This window comes from Macrobrachium nipponense, chromosome 27, assembly GCF_015104395.2.
Source record: "Macrobrachium nipponense isolate FS-2020 chromosome 27, ASM1510439v2, whole genome shotgun sequence".
Lineage (NCBI taxonomy): Eukaryota > Metazoa > Arthropoda > Malacostraca > Decapoda > Palaemonidae > Macrobrachium > Macrobrachium nipponense.
Genome location: NC_087216.1, coordinates 71,618,907 through 71,636,681, shown reverse-complemented (window position 1 = coordinate 71,636,681; position 17,775 = coordinate 71,618,907). Strand labels below are relative to the sequence as shown.

The following is a 17,775-nucleotide window of genomic DNA, read 5'->3' as shown; positions in this document are numbered from 1 at the left end:
TGAGGTCATTCAATTCTGATCGAACTGGGGTTTGAAACTTGAAAGGTGTTAACAGGAGGAGAATCTTTTTGCAGTTGCAATTGGAAACATAGGAGAAGGTGGCTAGGAAGATGGAAGAAAGAGAACACGAACGGGGGTACAGTAAGAGGAACTGAAAGGTGTTGCAGTTGCTGGGTGGGGGGGCTTAGGAGGGGACGTTGCAAAGAACCTCCAAGTGATGACGGAACTTCCCCCAACCACCCACTTAAAGGAATTTCTATAATTGAGCGAATAGCAGTGAATTTAGAAGTGTCTGAAAGCTGATGGAACCTACACAATTTCAAAATGGAAACTCAGCAGCTTCCGAAGGAAAATAATTTGTGATTCTAACACCTGTTACTGTTGTTCTGGAGCACAACAGCAGCGAGGCAACAGAACAACAAGCAACAAGGACGCCGTACAAAGCCAGTTATACAAATCCGACCCACATCACCGTGAATCTTACAGCACACAGTAGGTCGTTGTCTGTGCCCTCAAAAGGAGTTGGCACCGTGCCATCCTCGCTGACAACCCAACAGTGGCCAAACAGACCTCTTGGTATCAAGTGGTGCCTGCCCCCTAGGAAGAGGTCCGGTTCGTGTTCGATAAGATTTTTCGGTGTTCGCCAATTACGTAGCTCTGTGAGTAGGTATTTATTATTTATTATTATTATTATTATTATTATTATTATTATTATTATTATTATTATTATTATTATTTGCGGTTTAGTTTTTGTTAAGGATTAAAATGGGTTAACATTTACAATATATATCTATATATAGAAAACACCCTGCTCCACCGAAATATAGTCAAATTAGCTTTAAACCAGAGTGTTTGAATGGGGCCGGGCCTTTCATACTTGAGACGTATCCTGTTTTAACAGAAGAATTCTTTACTTTTATATACATAACATACATATATATATATATATATATATATATATATATATATATATATATATAGATATATATATATATATAATAATATATATATCTATATGACGGGCCCTAAAAACACTGCAACTTTTAAATCAAACCATTAGAAAGCGAATCAATATGAATTATTATTTTTTTCGTTTACTCTTTCAAAACTCCAAGTATATATTTCAGGCCTCCTTCCTGTCCATTCGCAATTTCTTCTTGGCAAATCGAGAGAGAGAGAGAGAGAGAGAGAATTTCTTGGACGATATCTGAATAACATCCTGTTTACACATTCTGTTATGTGGGGTTCATACAAACAAGAACTGGATATTCGCTCTCTCTCTCTCTCTCTCTATCTATCTATTTCTACGGTCGCATTAATAAGTCTTATTCGTTACATATAAAAATTAAATCATTATTGGTTTGTTTTTGTAACAGATTTTCTAGGATTTACACAATGTTATATATATATATATATATATATATATACGTATATATATAAATATATATATATATATATATATATATATATATATATATATATATATATATATATATATATATATATATATATATATATATATATATATATATATATATACATATAATATATAAAATATATAGAAATATATATGTATATCTATATATATATATATATATATATATATATATATATATATATATATATATATATATATTACTATATATATATATATATATATATATATATATATATATTATATATATATATATATATATATATATATATATAAATATATATATAAATATATACTATACATATATACTATATATATATATATATATATATACTATATATATCCAGATAAAGGACTGACTTCTGTATCAAAACATCGAATTATCATTGACAAACAGACCTGTAAGACCTAATGCTGTTGGTAATGGGTCACAGTGTAGCATGAATCACACCAGACTGAGTAGAAACGACCTTTAAGGAGTCATCTTTTCTATAATGATTGGTATAAATGATGTAGCCTCCCAGAGGAAGTTGTGCGACTGGAAGTTCTCCAAACGTTCAGGCGAAGTTGCAATGCATTACTGCGCTGATATAATCCTCCTTATTTTCATTTTTCATAAGTCTGTTAATTCATACGTTCTTCTAATAGGTGATCTCCTCCTTCTGTCATTCCCATTACCTTCTGTTACTTCTTTAGAATGAACACCATAATATTCTTTGGAAGCTTCAAGAATTTCAAGTCAATGGCCCCTTTGGTGGGCTTGTTCCATATGAATAGGGTTCTTCATCTTCTGAATAATAATAATACACAAAGCAAGCGAATGTCCGGCACTTGCACAGAACCATACAAAAAAGAGGTTGATTCAGTGGCAAAAGCCCTCCACTGGAGCCTGTGCAGAAACTCCAGCTACCTTGCAGTAATAAGTGGTACGAACACCAACCTGAGGAGTGATAGAAAACAATCAGGCAAAGATCCTCTGGGACTATGGTATCAGATCAGGATATAGGGTGATACGTGCAAATAGACCAGACGTGACGTTGATTGACAAAATCAAGAAGAAAGTATCACTCATCGATGTCGCAATACCATGGGACACCAGAGTTGAAGAGAAAGAAAGGGAAAAGATTGATAAGTATCAGGACCTGAAAATAGAAATAAGAAGGATATGGGATATGCCAGTGGAAATTGTACCCATCATCATAGGGACACTAGGAGGCACGATCCCTAGATCCCTGAAAAGGAACCTGGAAAAACTATAGAGACCGAAGTAGCACCAGGACTCACGCAGAAGAGTGCGCTACTAGAAACAGCGCACATAGTGAGAGAAGTGATGGACTCCTAAGGAGGCAAGATACAACCAGGAACCCCACACTATCAATACCACCCAGTCGAATAAGATGACTAAAAGAGACCATAATAATAATAATAAAAAAAATAATAATACAAAAACACCAGCTTCCCTTTCAATGCATCAAACTAACAACCTTTTCCAAAACTCATGCTTAAACTTTAGGTATGATGTATTGATTGATTTATGGCTACCAAACTTGGCGTCACGACAATTTTGGAATCGCAGTTGAGTGAACAAATCTGTGAGAATACAAGCTATAGCAGTTGTCTTGGTCGTAACAAAAACTCAACACCTGAAAATGTCTATACCACGTTTCCTTTCTCTCAAAACATCCACTGACGACGAGAGACATTTATTGATGTTTGTTTATTTGTATGGTGTATTTACATTGCATGGAACCAGTGGTTATTCAGTAACGGGACCAACGGCTTTACACGACTTCCGAACCAAGTATGGAGTGAACTTCTATCACCAGAAATACACATCTCTGACCCCTCTATGGAATGCCCGAGAACTGAACTCGCGGCCACCGAGGTGGCAAGCCAAGACCAAACCGACCACGCCACTGAGGCGCTTAAATGATTTGTTGAGTGAAATTAACCAAAACTAAGTATTTAATGAGTGAAATGAACTAAAACTGAGCCCTCAAAAATGAAAACCAATCTTCCTGTCTTTCAGAACATCCACCGGAGATGAGAGGCATCACGCCTCTTACGGGCGTCTGCCTGTGGACAACGTTCGTAATCCTCGGCGTTTCACTGACGGGCGTTTCCTCTCAGAGGGGAAGTTCTTGGGACTCCTGCCGTGGCGTCGTTTGCAACGAGGTGCAGAGGCAAGCAGAGGGCCTCACCAGACTCAAACTGCTGAGGAATTACGTTGTCCAGACGGTAAGCATTTGGTAGAACTGAAGACTGCTATCACGTGCCCCTCTTGTTTGGTAACTACCAGTTTAGGTGCAAAATGGTCGCTGCGTTTAATTCTAGCTCCTTAGGGGACGAACATAAAAACAAAAATTAGATAATAAATAACACATAAACAAAGGGCAGTAAATTATTCAGGTCGGTAACTGGTGTTAGCCTCCAACTTTGTCTGATGCCTGGGTAGATTACCCTTGGAACAATCTAAAGAGATCTCAGTCTGTTAATACTATTAATGCTATTTATATCATCATTATCATTATTCTATCAAATGTAAAACAGGGGTTTGCTAAATATGGGTTGGCTTCCCCCCACCCCCCACCCCCACCCACCCCACGTAAACATCCCTTTTAGTGTGGTTGCGGGCTATCCGGAATGCTTCACCAAGTTTGAACCTAACATTATTCTCATCATCGGTTAATAAAAAGCTAAAAGGCCACTGTAGGAAATCAAGTTTAAGTGAATAAACATAAAAACAGGATACCTACCTTCACTAAGGTCCTCTTCCGCTGAAGAGGAACCTCAGGTAAGGAAGAAAGCTCATGATTTCTTTAAGCTTATTCACATAAACTTGGTTTTCTACTCTGGTTTATTTAACGTTCAAGATAGACATGAAGAATGTGCTTTTAATATTATTATTACTATTATTCATAGATGCAGCTCATGGACAGCTTGGTGACTTCCCTGGACGAAGAACTGGTCAAGACAGGTCAGGGTCTTTCCCTGTTCGTTGGTCCACACTGCGAGACTGCACATACCTTACTCCAGCACATCACAACGGTAAGGCCGGATGAACCTCGAACGGGTGAATGTGGTCGACTTAAAACAGCAAATAGGAGGATTCCAGAATATATAGAATAGAATGTAGAATTTAGGCCAAGAGCTCGAACCTATTATGAAGTCGTTCAGTGATGAACAGGAAACCGAGAGCGAAAGGTTTGAAAGGTGTAACAGGAAAGAAACCTCAAAGCAGTTGCACTGTGAATCAATTGTTAGCAGAGGGTTGAGAAAGGTGAGATGGAAAAGAATAAGAATGGAAGTACAGTAAAAGGAATGAAAGAGGTTGCAACTAGGGGCCCCTAGGAAGGGACGCTGCAATGACCCTACAGGGCACCACATGTGAGGTGCGCTGATGGCACTCCCGCTTGACGGATTTGAAATGTGGATGGCTAGACAGCAAATGGATGATTCAGCGGATGCAGATGAATGCGTCAACTATGGATGGATTATTGTGTATAAAAAAATTGACTGGATGACTCATTATCAAGTGGATGAGCATAAATGAATGGACATCGTGTGGATGAATACTGGCGAATAATAAATTGCATACAGATGATCAAGGATAAACGAAGTCGGGCGGATGAATAACGATCAAGCGGATGAAGATTTGTGTATGAACATTAGGCTGATGAATAAAGATGGTTAAACTCCATATTAATGAACATGGATGAAAACCACCAAGTGAAAGAAAAATGGCAGTTGAGTGGACGAATATGAAGAAATAGATGGATCGCAATACGTACCAAAGCCCCCAACCCCGCCACAAATAGCTAAAATCCTATTTTGGTCGATCAGATAAAATATCCATCTAAAAACGCTCATACCCAAGTGTTAATAGTTTTATCACTAAATATACATTAGTCAGTAATTACAGTACAGTAATTAGTGAATATTATTCTGTGAAAAATATCATGAATAGGCGAAATTTTTTGGAATAATGTGTATACAGGCAGTCCTTGGGTTATGGTGAAGGTTCCGTACCAGTCAGGGAGTTGTAAGCCGGAAACTGCCTTAACCCGAATCATCATAATTATAATGTGAATAAATAGCAACAGCGATGTAAGTCCAGGTTACAGTGCTGTAAAGCAGGTTAACAGCGCCATGAGGCAAGTGTCTTAAGTCCGGAACGACTTAACCTGAACCTGATGTAACCCAGGAACTGCCTGTATACGTTCCACAGAGAGCTAGCGGTTTGTGTACTCTCCTATCAATCTGCTACCTCAAGTTCGCTCCCCACTGCTGCCAATGCGGAATTAGAAGAATTTATTTCTGACGATTAGAAATTCATTCCTTGATATAATGTGGTTTGGATCCCACAATAAGCTATAGGTCCCATTGTTTAGTACCCAATTGGTTCCTAGCCACGTAAAAAAAATCTAAAATAGCATTGAAACAAATGTTATGAGAGGGCAGAAAGTAAGACGGAAGACACAGAGTATGAACAGAGGTATAGTAAAATGGACAAAGAGGGTTGCAGCTAAGGGCTGAAGAGACGCTGCAAAGAACCTTAAGTAATGCCCGCAGAGCATTGCACAAGATGCACTGACAGAATTATCCCCCTACGGAGAATGGCTCGAGTAGTCTTAAAACTTAGATTCGATTAAGTTATGTTCAGCCTTAAGGATGTCTAATTTCGTTTTAAAAAAAACTAAAACTAATTATTTTCATACTTTTGACAAAAAGAATCATTACATATTTTCAATTTCTGTAACCGTGAGAATCATTACTCCCATAATAGTCCTGGGAACATTGTTAATAGTCCTTATTTGATTAAGTATTCAATTTGTTTGTTATCCATTCATGCATTTATTCACACAATTATTAATCTATTCATTTATTATTTATATGTTTGTTTTATCTATTTTCAGATCAACGTCAGCGCAGATACATTCAATGCCGCCAAAGTTCGGGAAGATCTGGACACCAGCGAATCAAGGTGGCCTCCCACTCAGTCGTCTCAGGTAAACGAACGATAAAAAGGAGTGTCAACTATGCAGCTTTTGTTTTGGATTATGACATATATATATATATATATTATAGATAATATATATATATATATCTATATATATATCAGGCAGTCCCCGGGTTACGACAGTCCTCCGGTCTTACGACGTTCCGAGGGTTATTACGACGCTTTTCAATTATATTTCCATATGCAGCAAAATTATTTTTCCCAGGGTTTAACAACGCATGTTCCCATGGGTTATCGAAACGCCTAAACAACCCTGATCCTGGCAGCATGAAATAAGAAACGAAACACCAAAAAATAATGGCAAAATAAATCACATATTTAAAAGTTTTAATTTATGAAAAATGTCAATAAGAATGCAGTTTACAATAGTTTTCAATGGGCATTACCAAAGCCAAAGCATTAAAAGTAAAGGGTTTTTTCTTAAGGATTTTTTAGGAACGATGTTTCGGCTTACGCGAACGATTTCTTTTTTCCGGGCGTTACGACGCGTCTCAAGAACGGACCCCCGTCCCGGGGGTAACCCAGGGACTCCTGTATAGTAATAATATATAATATATAATATTATAATAATTATATATAATTTACATATATTATATTATATTATATATATATATAATAATATATATAAAGTAATAATATAATAATATTATAATATATATAATATTATATTATTAATATATAATTATATATTATATTTACTTATATTATGTATTATATATATAATATTATATATATATATATGATATATATATATATATATATATATATATATATATATATATATATATATATGTCATATCTCATTACCGTGAGTCATATACATACATCGAGCTATAATGTCCTCTATTATCTAATTCGCTTTACCTTGGAATTAATATATTTTCATATATGTTATCCGAAGGGGAAGTTTTTAGTCGATAAGAGATTTGTCAGCTCACGGGCGCGAACCATCCAACCCAACAAATCCAGGACGCACAGAGAAGCTTTAAACCACACCACCACCACATGAGGCCATAAGTTTATGCCGCCTCTCAACTACAAATACCTGTTGCTCTCAGTTGTTCGTTGTTTTGGAGTCGGCATCAACCCACCTCGACCTCAGTATATTTTTGTATATATATAGTATATATATATATATATATATATTATATATATATATATATATATATATATATATTAAGTAATCCCTCGATTATACGGGTCATCATTATCTGGGACTCGTCATTAACTGAACACAACTGGACCCCAGGGACCAAAGCCCAAAGATATATGATCCATATATAAAATTTTTTTTTTTTTTTTTAAAAAGGCTGGCATGCCACGCTGCCTCAGGAGAACGTTAGTAACTGCTTACACTCATAAACAGATTGAGAAAGGGTTTTAGGGGGACAGTTGTCAGATGGTTGGACACCATGGGAGAGGTTGGGAGGGCAGTAAGAGTGTATGGAACTCTGAGAAGGGATTGTTTTGGAAGGTGGGTGGCGCTGGGGAGCAGTTTCTCCAGAAGGGAAGTGGTGGGGATGCAGAGGTGGATAGGTGAAGAGGGCTAGGCAGACTTCGCGGAGCTTGTTTGGTTTTGTGATTTTGTTTATGACACAGTAATTCATATTTCATCAAAGGTTATGTACAGTACTGGAAATGAGAGACACAGAGACCAATAACTAAGGCATGTTTAAATTGAAAGCTACGTACATTAACCCTCACACTCCACTTTTTTATTTATATTTCATGCTACAGAACTCTCACTTACACTATATTTTTACTGTATTCTGCACTTACTCATTCAATGGTGTCTATGAACTTCCTGGAGCTTGTTTAGTTTCATGTTTTAAAGTTTATGATACAGCAATTCATATTTTATTAAAGGATATGGACTGTACACTGCTAAGATAGAGTAGAGAGAGAGAAACACTAAGGTATATTTACATTAGACTAAGTTTTTCAAACGTCCAGTCATTATAAGCTGGAAGAGCAGCGCACACGGGTAAAGAAAGAGTGAACATTATTTTCATAGTGTTATTAGAATCTTTTTATAAATTTGTTTGTGTAAAATACTATACTGTGTTGCATACGAGAGCAAAAAGTTTACTTTTTGTGTGAAAAAGACAATGTATTTTGAGGTGTTTGGTGCAAATGAAAAAAATTGTGTAGCCTACTGAATTATATGTCACGTGCGAGAGGAAAAGAAGGGAGTAGATAACTGCTTTTCGCACTAGGTTTTCAGTTTAAGTTATAATGTTTATTGTTTATTCGCATAGTCAGTGTTTACAGCTAGGCAGCATTGATAGGGTAAGGTGAGGAAGAGTACCTTGCGCCATTACCCAGATTTTGTCGTTATCCGACAGGGCCTCGGCTCTATCAATCCAGATAATTGAAGGATTACTTGTTTATATAAACATGAAATGTGTTTTGTGAAATTTGGGATTCAATTCCGGACTCTCACTTGCAGGTTGATTTGTCCCAACACCATGAGGACGTTTGGCCAAATGTGATTGAGGCATCATCCGACGGAGGAGGGTCAGTACTATAAGCATTGGTTTCTCTCTCTCTCTCTCTCTCTCTCTCTCAAACGATCGATCAACTACCCAATGACCTGTCTTTAAAATTCTTTGTAGTCAGTTTACGATCAACATACGGAGCAAGAATCCATGAAACTCTTTAGATTTCTGCAGTCTTAACAGAAATGTGCGTTAAATCATCTCAGTTTAATCTCTGTTTTGTTACAATTTAAGATTGGGCAAAACTGAAGTCATTTACGGTTAGTTATGAAGACAATAGCAAGAGGATACAGATACGAGTAACTTCGCTGTTACTTCTGATAGTGTGTACTTGCTGTGTTTTCTTGAAGGTGGAAATATGCTAGATGCAGTGCACTTATGATATCTCTATAGGGAAAAGATTTGATCTTATGTTATATTATGTGAAATGTAGCATCTTACAATTTTATGACATAGCATCTGTTCTTTCCAACAGATCAGGCTTCTCTGGGGTGGATGACAGTCAGTACGTTGTGCCAAGTTACCCAGGAGGTCAAGGAAAAGGAAGTGGGGGCTCCGGGTCTGATGGCTCAGGTGGGGCCTTTGGAGGGGGTCACTCTGGATCAGGAGGTTCAAGTGGTGGTTTCGGAGGAGGTCACGCTGGATCTGCAGGTTCAAGTAGTGGTTTTGGAGGCAGTCACTCTGGATCTGCAGGTTCAAGTAGTGGTTTCGGAGGAGGTCACGCTGGATCTGCAGGTTCAAGTGGTGGTTTTGGAGGCAGTCACTCTGGATCCACAGGCTCAAGTGGTGGTTTTGGAGGAGGTCACACTGGATCAGCAGGTTCAAGTGGTGGTTTCGGAGGCGGTCACGCTGGATCAGCAGGTTCAAGTGGTAGTTTTGGAGGGGGTCACACTGGATCTACTAGTTCCAGTGGTGGTTTTGGAGGCAGTCACTCTGGATCAGCAGGTTCAAGTGGTGGTTTCGGAGGCAGTCACACAGGATCTGCTGTTTCAACTGGTGGTTTTGGAGGCAGTCACACTGGATCTGCAGGTTCAAGTGGTGGTTTTGGAGGTGGTCTTGCTGGATCAGCAGGTTCACGTGGCCAGGGTCATGGGTCAGGTGAATCAGGAGGAAAAGGTAAAGGTCCTTGGGCTGGAGGCAAAAAGCCAGGTGGTGGGAAAGACTTTGCTGGTGCTGGTTGCCGGGGCGTCGATAAAGGGACGCCCCACTGGGTACCAGGACTGGACGAGTGGTGCAGAATCAACTGTGCCGCAGGATTTTGTCCTGCTGAGAAATGTGTTTGTTAGTATTGATACATCTTCTGTTTCATCTATCGGAGCTTCCGCTATCAAGCAGGTTCGTTTGTTCCCTTTATCGGAGCTTCAGTTCTGAACTGACTTTTTTTGTTATTGCTGTCTTTTGAGGGCCACAGACCGATTATTACAGAAAGCCCATAATTGAAAACTAAATTTATATATAACATTATATAGTTGTTATGCTGTATTCATTATTTTCTTCTTTTCACTGGCGCAGCTTAGGTTACAAGATACATATATTTGGATAAGAAGGCTTGATTAGGCTAGTACTCTGACACTTCTTTGGTGATAACTTTTATCATCAATATTTGGTTGCAGTATGGGGAGTCCACTTTGTCCTGTGTTAGCAAACTTATATATGGAGTATTTCGATAGACTCTATCAAACCTGCAGATATGATTAGGCTTCGTTATGTAGACGACATCTTAACATATTAGAAAAGCGAGTGGGGCAATTTTGATGTCTTTCTACAAAAATTATATTCCTTGGTCCTGAGCATAAAATTTAAAGTAGAATGGGGAAACAATATCCCCTTTTTAGATGTCTTAATCGCCAGAACTAATAACAACTACAAATTTACTATCTTCAGGAAAACGACAGTTTCACTTTCATACATACATTCTTACAGCTATCATGACATTTCAGTTAAACTCAGCATAGCAACTAACTTAATTCTTAGAGCCCTGAGAATTAGCTCCCCAGATTTTCTTAACAAAGCACTTGAAACAATCAGAAATCAACTTATCTTGTTGAAATACCCCAAGCACTTAATAGAAAAAGCCATACATAAAGTAAAGAGCATTTTTTACAAATCCACAGAAAACAAAGAAAAGGAAAAATACACACACAAACTCATAATCCCTCACGTAGATAATTTACGAGAGATCACACAATCCTTAGGCCAGCCAAAACCTTTCATCTTCACTTATCCGAATACATTAGGGAAATCCTTAATTAACGTTCAGCAGAAACCAGTTTCTAAAGACATAGGATTTAATGAAATCCCCTGTGGGGATTGTGATAAGTTATACTATGGTTTCGCAGGAAAATCTCTCTCGCAAAGATTAACTCAACATAAGCACTCAGTTAGATATGGACAACACAGTTCAGCAATTTTCCATCATATAAATAACACGAACCATACCATGGATTGGAACTCATCCCGAATTTTATACAAGAGCAGCTGTAAATACAAATGTCAGATGATAGAATCTTCACTGATAAAACAACATTATAATAGGATCAACCTTTCCAATGAAGCCTGAGACTCTGACCAGATAGACAATATCTTCCTTAAGGCAACAATGAAGCGGATTAAGACAATTAACAGAACCAACGTCAGCTTGGCGGTGACCCTACGCATCACCTAAGGGCATATCTCCCAATATATATTTCGCCAATGTAACTTCTGTCATTCACTATACATGATAAGGGTGGGAGTCAGTCCACCGAAATACAGTCCTTAGCTTTAAATCAGTGTTTTAATGGGCCTTTTATATATGTTGCTCCGTACAACATCTTCTGTAAGCAATGTACATGTTCATGTGACTTCAGAATAAATTAATAAAACATGGATTACGCTCCGCGTCCAAATCTTAATTTCCAAAATGGTGGTGGGGGGCTTGACTTGGTCTACCTTAATTATGAAAATTCTTCCTGACACAGAAACCTAGAAAGGCATTTCTTCCAGTAACAGTCCTGGCCCTGCAAAAAGTAGGTGATGTTAGATTTCACTACAGTTTACTCCCCATAGGAGGGTAGTGCCGTCAGCGCACCTCATTAGGTGCAATGTAGGCATTACTTGAGGTTCTCTGCGGCGTCCCTTCGCCCCTAGCTGCAACTACTTTCATTCCTTTTACAGTGGACCCCCCGTATTCGTGTTCTCCAGATTTGCGGACTCACACATTCGCGGATTTCTCTCGGGAACGTTTCCCTGCATTATTCGCGGAAAATTCGCGCATTCGCGGTATTTTTCTATGATAAATATCCACAAATTCCTGGTTTTTTTTGATGAATTTCATCATAAAATGCACTTTTTGAGATAAAACTATTAAAAAAACCATGTAGGAAAATTTTTAGTGGGTTTTTCTTGAGTTTTAACTAACAAAATAGGCTGTTTTTAGCATTTTTATAAGGGTTCCAAACATTCGCGGGTTCTAACTATTCACGGGGGGGTCTGGTACGCATCCCCTGCGAATACGAGGGGACCACTGTACTGTACTTCCATTCATATTCTCTTTCTTCCATCTTACTCTCCACCCTCTCCTAACAATTATTTCACAGCGCAACTGCATTGAGGTTTTCCTCCTGTAACACCTTTCAAACCTTCTACTGTCGATTTCCGTTTCAGCGCTGAATGGCCTCATAGGTCCCAGTGCTTGGCATAAAGCCAAAAATCTATATAAATCAAATCAAACTACAATTTACTGTTTCAGGAAATACTAAAAACATGTAATACCCCATTTTACAAGTAAAACGTTGCCCAAAATACATAAATAAATATAAATATATGTGTGTGTTTTGGAGAGCTTTGTAACATTATCAAAGACGAAAGAGACATAACAGTATGTTATATGTGACCCAAAATATAAACACTATAAAGACTAAGCTAAAAGTGGTAGCCATGTGAAAAAAAAAATATTGCAAAACATTAACAATATCAAGGCATTCTATTCAGTGGAAGCTTGTGTAGTAAGAAAGTGAAGTTATATCATTGTAAATAAACATAATGATAATCTTTGTTATTCTATCTTCATTAAACACTACTGAACATCCATATAATGACAAATTCCTGGTTACCATTGGGAAGAAATCACTTTGGGCTTATAGCTTCCTTCTGACACTAGCAGTCATCAAAAAATTTACATAGCATGAAAATGCCCCTCAATGTGGTAGACTGCATAGCCAGGTAAAATGCAGAGTAAGACATCAAAACTTACTTTGAAGTTGGGGGTGGGTGGGGGCGGGCGGGAGAGAGTTTAGGAGAAACTGGGGTAATGCCCCTTAGGCCAGGTTAGGACACAGCAGCTAAGGTTAGGTTACATGAATGTAAATCTGGTCAAGTCATATTCCCTGATTCTGAAACACCTACTAGGCATACAGTAGTAGCCTGACCCCTCAACTCTGCATTCATTCCACATATCCCACTGCAGAATGATGCATCTACAACGGTTCTGAAGTAATACCTGGAAATGTAGCATGGACAGTTGCAATGATGCATCCTAACCTAAATGACTGAAACAAGGGCGCCCCCCCATCCCCAAATCAAATTTCTCCTTCCAACCTAACCTAACCTAGATAATCATACAGACTATTGCAATGCTAAAAATAGTTGCATACACTGCTTGCATTGCATATAATTACAATATTTCTTACTTTAAGTCTGGGGATCAAAGCCTAGTCTGGTATAATTTACCAGAAATGAAATTTGCTCTACAGGTGTAGGCTAGTACAGTAATCTCTCGATTACCCAATGCACATTAGCTGGCTTGTCATTATCCAGACACAACCGGACCACAGGTATATACAGTATATAATAATGTCAAAGATATGAAAAAAAAACTTTTCTTCAATGGTTGGCAATGCTGCGCAGGCTAAGCAGAGACTGAGAAAGGTTTTTGGGTGTGTAGGAGGCCTATGTAGGGGGGAGGGGATTGGAAGAATAAGTGCTATAGGAGAAGAGGGATACAAAGGATTGGTTTGCAAAATAACATTTGTCCACTAATATGAATGACTAATTACCACTTGGACACATTGCCCCCAACTCTAAGTCCTGGTGAAAAAATTTTGTTTTTTTAATCATTCATAAATAATTTTGGTATTTCTATTGCAAAATTAATGTTGCATCATTTGTAATAATATCTGAAAATAAAGCAGTATTCAAATCTTAAGTTTAGTGGTAAGTACAACTTTCCTGAGGGGATAAAGACTGGGTGATATGGAAAAGTGGCCCTCTGATCAATTTTCTGCGGGAGCTACTGAGTACCATAATGAAAAATTTTCTTACAAACTATTCAAAATTTACATAAACTCTTGAAAGCAAGAACTGAAACCCCTACACAATAAAAAAAAATCATAAGTAACTTTTCTTATTTTTGGGAGAACAGAAACCTTATATATATAGCAACTGAGATGACAGCTTTGAGTGATGCCCAATATACCTTATCATTTGTGGCGTGTCTGATCTCTGTGCTTCAGAGCTTCAAAAAGCAACAATTACAGACATGAATTTAAAAACAGCCATTGCAGCTTGTCCAAAAAAAAAGTGGGCCTTTGAAGTACTATTTTTACAGTTGCTTTTTGTTGACGACTTTGAAATCAGAACTTCAATTTAATATCAATAGACCTGTAAAAGAAATTGAGTGATTAATTACCCTAAGAAATGGGTTAAATTTTATTATGTGCACATCACATATAGTATATATAAATAAGGAACTTGATTTAACTTCACTTTCATACAGTGCTATGGTTAAGAGATTAATCCCAGGATGAACATTTATATAAAAGAAGGGCAATAAAAGTAAACTGCATTTTTTTTTTCCATATGTAAACCTCTGTGCTTTGCACAGGAGTATTCATTGGTTCAAGAAATACTTTTGCAAAAGATAAGAGGTTCGTATATAATTTTTCTGACGTTCATTTTCTTAGCAAATGACCTAACCTAACCTAACCCAAACTCAGGTACCAGGACCTCATCTTGGTGTATGACGTTAGGCTAGTTTTAAAAAATTCAAGGACCTCACCTTCATCAGAATGAGAACCATTAGTGGAATTTAATTTTGTTTTATTAAGACCATTTTGTGCTTCCTCTCATCCAAAAATCCCAACTTTGCCCCCCCCCCCCGCCCCCCCCCCCCCCCCCATACATATTAAAGCAAAGGAAAGAGTTATTTTCAATTCCAAAATGAAATAATAGGTTGTTTTCACTTCAAAATGAAATAATAGGTTGTTTTCACTTAAAAATAAAATAATGGTTGGTGTAAAGATTGAAAATATTCCATCAGCGTAATCAGAATGAGAACCATCAATAAGATTAATGTCATTTTATTTCGATCATTTTGTGCTTTCCACGTACCCGCCCTCCCCGAGTCCCTCCCCCCATTCAAAAAATGTCTGGTTTCCATTTGGGTAACCCTAATTCTCATTAAAACTGGATGGAAGAGGTTATTTTTAAGTCCAAAATGCAATAATTGTTCAAAATAACAATATCTCGAGTGGTGTAAGAACCTTGACTAATGAGGATGGAATAATTCCTGCGAAGACATTTATTAATATAATAGGTTATTGCCAAAGGCAGGCTACCATTTAATAATATACAATTTTATTAATAAATTTAGTGGGCAACGGGGCAATTCAAGCAGCATGAAACTTTATTGTGCAATCAACTTAATACTTTAATGAGTGAACTTGCGTTGGCTCGTCAGCGAAAACAATCAACCTATGTTACTGAACAGGTCTTGCCTTCAAGTCTCTAAACTTCATTGTAACGCTAAATTTACCGCTTAAATCTAATTAGTAAACTCATCGATGAACTTATAAATTACCTGCAAGAGACTGACCATCAGTATTATCAAGATAAGTTTGTTATTTACGCCCACAAAAATTATTTTTTCACGTAAACACAGTCAGTCATGTCTAGAGAAGTCACGTCACGTGAGCCAGGTCTACTATCCCGATGTATTTGAACGCTATTTCAAACCATTTCTCGATAGTTTTATTAAATTTTAGGGATGTTGTTAAAAATTTTGATGGTATAAGAAACTTTCACAAATATCCTAGAAGATAATTGTCATATTTTATTTAATTAGGTTATAGCTTCAATTACATACAAGGTTGCATAGAACGAGACTACGTGGGAAATTCCAAGTCTCTTTTACAAACAACCAAATATGGTTGAATAAACAATGAATGAATGAAAATATGTTAAACAAATATTTAACAAAAGTAATGTTAAACTTTATCCTAAACTTAAGCAGTCATCTTGTACGGCTTATATGTTTATTGCTTATTTGGGAGAATCACACGAACGTAAAACAAAAGCCGTCAATCAAAACATACCGAAATAATCATATATAAAATTCTAGCTGTACGACAGTTTTTTTTTAAAACCATATGTAAAGTATTAATATATCTCTTGCTTCGAAGGTGGGTCTAAAAGCTATCAACTCAAACCAGTCATCAGATTCCATTCATTCATTTTGCAAAGAATCTGCAAGATTTTAGTTTTGAAGTTTTGGAACCTGACTTGTATTGTTTAATCCAGCAGCTTTCGAAAGGACAGAAGTTCCTAGTAGTAATAATCTTAATAATGATAAATCAGTGCTAATTATTATTATTATTATTATTATTATTATTCTATTAATTATTATATATTATTATTATTATTATTATTATTATTATTATTATTCAGAATGTGACCGCTTTCGTATGGAACAAGCCCACCAAACGCGCCACTGATTTGAAATTCAAGTTTCCAAAGAATAATTATGGTGTACATTCGAAAGAAGTAACAAAAGGTAATGATAAAATAACAGTAACATCTCACTTATTGTAAAATAAAATAAAGAAATAATTAATAAATGGGAAAAAATCATTAAGATACAAACAGAATAGTATTATGATAGTAAAACGCGTTGCATGTGCTATTGAATTCTTGAATTGCCAAATGCACTATGATGATTGTATTGCTGTTTTTACATATAAATAGCACAACTACAGAGAAACAGATTGTTATGAACTGTTATTATATTGTTATTATTTTTGTTATTACACAAACAAACACATCCACAGACAGACAGAGTGAGTCTGTGCAAAACCAGATGCATCCGATCCATACTAGTAGGCTGGATATGTCACAATAGACATATAGACTCATTATCATCTCTGGCGCTAATTTGAGTTGTTTGCACTATGGCATCCTGACTGATATCCACCAGTGCCAATTCAGACCTCTGGGCATCAAGCAGTGCCCCTCTGAAGGTCAGGTCAGTCTTCGATAACCCGTGAGCTGTAGGTAATTGTATAGTATCAGTGGTTTCGTTTATTTGTGAATTATATAATTCGGGTTTTAGCACCGTAGAAGGGTACTAGTGCCGTCAGTGTTCCTCACGCGGCTCACTGTAGGCGCTGCTTAAGGTTATTTGCAGCGTCCTGTTTAAACCTTTTTACTGTCTAATCTTCCTTTCGACGCTGAATGACCTCATAGGTCCCAGCGCTTGGCATTTAGCCTGAATCGTAAATTCTGTTATTTAAGTTTTTGTTTTATAGCCACGTAAACACACACACACACACACACACACACACACACACACCACACACACACATATATATATATATAGTATACTAATATATATATATATTACTATATACATTATAATATAATCTTATACATAAATAAAGGTTTTTGCCACGAAGGAAAAAATGAAAAGCGAGATAGCCAAGTACTTTCGGTCCCTGTTCGACCCTTTACTGAGGCAAACTGATTTTACAAAGAACAACATAGTCAAAAGAAGGCTTAATATACAAACT

General features: G+C 37.0%; 2 protein-coding genes across 23 annotated transcripts in view; both read left to right on the top strand.

Annotated features, from left to right (window-relative positions):
• The first annotated feature begins 359 nt into the window (after positions 1 to 359).
• Positions 360 to 11,721, top strand: LOC135201067 (uncharacterized). Of its 3 annotated transcripts, none has more exons than XM_064229956.1 (6): positions 360 to 663; positions 3,465 to 3,673; positions 4,358 to 4,483; positions 6,352 to 6,444; positions 8,905 to 8,972; positions 9,429 to 11,721. In XM_064229956.1, exons 2-6 carry the CDS (start codon positions 3,479 to 3,481, stop codon positions 10,237 to 10,239), a joined length of 1,293 nt encoding a protein of 430 aa, XP_064086026.1. In that variant the 5' UTR covers positions 360 to 663; positions 3,465 to 3,478; the 3' UTR covers positions 10,240 to 11,721. The 3 variants fall into 3 exon arrangements, with proteins under 3 accessions (XP_064086026.1, XP_064086025.1, XP_064086024.1); XM_064229955.1 differs by having other exon boundaries at positions 477 to 667; XM_064229954.1 differs by having other exon boundaries at positions 478 to 659.
• A 5,395-nt stretch (positions 11,722 to 17,116) lies between these two features.
• Positions 17,117 to 17,775, top strand: part of LOC135201065 (uncharacterized) — an 11,390-nt gene continuing 10,731 nt past the window's right edge. For 18 of the 20 annotated variants that reach the window (XM_064229949.1, XM_064229941.1, XM_064229950.1 and 15 more), the window contains exon 1: positions 17,117 to 17,260. The gene's annotated coding sequence lies outside the window, so the exon portion shown is untranslated. The remainder of the gene's footprint in view (positions 17,261 to 17,775) is intronic. The other 2 variants (XM_064229934.1, XM_064229933.1) reach the window with 2 other exon arrangements.